The sequence below is a fragment of the Cebus imitator genome, unplaced genomic scaffold (assembly GCF_001604975.1).
Source record: "Cebus imitator isolate Cc_AM_T3 unplaced genomic scaffold, Cebus_imitator-1.0 Scaffold16, whole genome shotgun sequence".
Classification (NCBI taxonomy): domain Eukaryota; kingdom Metazoa; phylum Chordata; class Mammalia; order Primates; family Cebidae; genus Cebus; species Cebus imitator.
Window position 1 is genome coordinate 893,021 of NW_016107331.1, and position 3,564 is coordinate 896,584.

Sequence of the window (3,564 nt, forward strand, 5' to 3'; positions counted from 1 at the left end):
CAGATCTGCTGTCCTCACAGCCTCCTCCCCAAGACGAATGAAGGATTTTAAGGTTTGTTTTTTGTTTTGTTTTGTTTCTCTGAGACGGAGTTTCACTCTGTCGCCCAGGCTGGAGTGCAGTGGCGCAATCTTGGCTCACTGCAACCTCCACCTTAGGATCAAGCAATTCCTCTGCCTCAGCCTCCCGAGTAGCTGGGATTACAGGCGCCCGCCACCATGCCCGGCTAATTTTTTGTATTTTTAGTAGAAACGGGGTTTCACCATGTTGGCCAGGCTGGTCTCGAACTCCCGACCTCAAATGATCCACTCGCCTTGGCCTCCCAAATTGCTCGGATTACAGGCGTGAGCCACCACGCCCCGCCGGAATGAAGGTGTTTCTGTTAATGCGATTTTTGCACCAATCCCTTTGCTCTTTCAAATAAACATTATGGTACCCATTTTAGCAGTGAGGCAACTGAAGCCCAGACATGTTAAATAACTTGCCCAAAGGCTCACAGCAAAGTTGAAAAAGCAAAACTGGGGCTGGAATCCACTTGTCTGATCCCCTGGTACACGACGCAAGGCTTGACCTTAGCTGGACTCGTTTCCAGACAGAGCTTTGGCGAAGGAGTGTCTTGGGCAGCTTAGGAGTAGGAGAGGAAAGGTGAACGGAAACCAGTGCTTGGGGTATGAGCTGCGCAGGATTTTCTAGCATCTCCGATGCAGGTATGTAGACGAAGAGATATAATGGAACAGGCCCTATTCAGAGCAACGAAAAGGAATGAGGAGAGTTGGCTCTAACTCAAAACAGAAGTAAGGTAAACCCAATCAGTCAAGCGCAGCAACCTACTCCGTGGCGTTCTGTGACTCATCAGAAGCTGAGGCTCTCACCAGGACTTTCCAGTGAGCTTCTGGGTTTGCTACTGCTACGGTCACTTCACTTCAGCCCTAGCCCTACTGCTGGCCTTAGGAAATGCGCTGGGCCCCTGGTAGCTCTGGGTTCGGAGAAGGTTGGAGAGGGAGGAGGGGGGCAAAAGTGAAAGTACGAAATCTACAAATGTTTAAGCCAGTTGAAACTCCGATGCCTCTGCCGTTTAGGGAAAATGATTCGACTGGTGACTGGCGAGGACCCTTCCCAAAAGACCACTGGGTTAGGGGGCAGAGCTGGTAATAGAATCCAGGGCTCTAAACCCTGAATCCTTTGCTCTATTTGCTGCTGAGGCTCAGGCCACAGCACCCCAAATTATGACTGTAGAATACCAAAATATGCTATCCCAAAATATACTTCCTTGGCATATTTCAAGCTGGTTATTCTGAGAAACTGCAGACACAGGACTAGTTCTGAAAAGCTGTCCTTTTGTAAAGCAAATTTACATCTATAAAGGAAGTCCACATAGTAAGAGTATCTGTGTCAGGAAGGCAGCTGCTCAGAGACAGCTTTTATTACCTGACAGACTATCTGCATAGCAAGGCAACCTTATTTTGTGCTAACCTACCCTGTGTTAGCCTAACTGACTCCATTTTAGCTGAAAGCCAGACGGGCTCCATCTTAGCCTCCCCATTCCCGCTATCCTCCTCCCCTGAGTGCATAGCTAGGACTAGCTGCACTCAAGGGCACTCAGGAATGCACTTATTGATAAGACACCGACTCAAGCTGTGCCATCCCGGCTTAGGAATGCACCTACTGATAATATGAAAAGCCCCTACATCTGCAACTGCTTATCTTTTAACTTTTGCTTGTTCTGCTTCTGTAAAATTTGCTTCAGCTAGGTTCCCCCTTCCCTCCTTTAAGCAAGGTATAAAAAGGAATCAACCCATTCTTCAAGGCCGAGAGAATTTTTAGCATTAGCCATCTCTCGGTCCCTGGCAATAAAGGACTCCTGATTCAATCTCAGAGTGTGACGCTTTCTCTACAACTCGCTCGGTTACAACAATTTCCTATACACTTCCTCCTCTAACCCTCCTGACACCTGTGGTGCCTCCACACTGTCCCCAGGGAAGCCCCAAGCTCTATTTCTTTCTAGCTCAGAATGCTATAAACTTCAATCATCTGGCCCTTTGTGTTTTGTGAGACTCCTGTGCTGCTGCCTATGCAGTTAATTAAAATGTTTTTTCTTCTGTTAATCTGTCTTATGTCAATTTAATTTGCAGCCCAAGCAAAGAACCTAGAAGAGTAGAGGGAAGCTATTTTTCCCTCCCCTACATTGCCATTTCCATGCCAATGTGAGAGGACTCTGAGAATGCAGATGTCTTGTCTCCTGGAGAAAGAGAGTCTTTTTTTTTTTTTTTTGGAGACGGAGTCTCATTCTGTTGCCCAGGCTGGAGTCCAGTGGCATGATCTCGGTTCACTGCAACCTCCACCTCCTGGGTTCAAGCAATTCTCCTGCCTCAGCCTCTCAAGTAACTTGGACTGCAGGCATGTGCCCCCATGCCAAGCTAATTTTTTGTATTTTTAGTAGAGACAGGGTTTCACCATGTTAGCTAGGATGGTCTCAATCTCCTGACCTCATGATCCACACATCTCAGCCTCCCAAAGTGCTGGGATTACAGATGTGAGCCACCGCACCTTGCCAGGTCATTCTTACAGGATGAGATAGGGGTCAGTACAGCTTACAAGTCACAAAGACCTTGCTGATAAAACAAGATGCAGTAAAGGAGCCAGCCAAAACCCACCAAAACCAAGATGGTGACTAAAGTGACCTCTGGTCGTGCTCACTGCTCATTATTCACTAATTATAATTTATTAGCATGCTAAAAGACACTCCCACCAGCACCATGACAGTTTGCAAACATCAGGAAGTCACCCTATGTGGTCTAAAGGAGGAGGAACCCTCAGTTCTGGGAATTGCCCACTCCTTTCCCAGAAAATTCATGAGTAATCAACCCCTTGTTTAGCATATAATCAAGAAATAACTGTAAGTGTAATCAGTTGAGCAGTCTATGCCGCTGCTCTGCCTATGAAGTAGCCATTTATTCACTTCTCTAACAAACTTGCTTACACTTTATGGACTTGCCCTGAATTTTTTCCTGCATGAGGTTCAAGAACCCTTTCTTGGAGTCTGGATCAGGACCCCTTTCTGGTAACAATAAACTTTGTCCAATCGCATACATGGCTGTCCATACTTTGTTGAATGTAAGCCTAAGAATGGACATTTCCCCTGTATCTTTGGGTCTTCATTCTGAAGGCTCCCATGGCATGGAAAACTATGATCAAATAAATGTGTTTGCCTTTTCTCCTTTAATCTGCCTTGTTGGTTGATTGTCAGTGAACCTTCAGAGGGTACTGGGGAAGTTTATCCCTATAAGGTCAAGCACAAGATCCCAGAGGACATCAGCTGAAAATTCAATCAACTTGCCTGTATCGCCCACCCAAAACCAAAGAAGCATGGTTGAACCCACCTGGTCAAGGCTGGCTTTGCCGGCCAACGTCCAAGGCCAAGGCTCCAACCAAAGCCCAGGCTTCAGCTGCAGCTCCAGTTCCAGTTTAGCTCCAGCTCCAATTTCCAAGGGTGCCCATGCACACACACAAAGGCTCTGGAGTAGAGGCCTTTGTCCACCAATAGAAGGACGAAAGGATTGGTGTGA

General features: G+C 46.9%; 1 protein-coding gene across 1 annotated transcript in view; it reads right to left on the bottom strand.

Annotated features, from left to right (window-relative positions):
* Positions 1-623: 623 nt before the first annotated feature.
* The window catches only part of LOC108288290 (V-type proton ATPase subunit e 1-like), an 11,168-nt gene continuing 8,227 nt past the window's right edge, over positions 624-3,564 (bottom strand). Inside the window, exon 2 of the mRNA XM_037731494.1 lies at positions 624-738. Within this exon, the coding sequence (XP_037587422.1) occupies positions 624-738 (115 nt within the window). The remainder of the gene's footprint in view (positions 739-3,564) is intronic.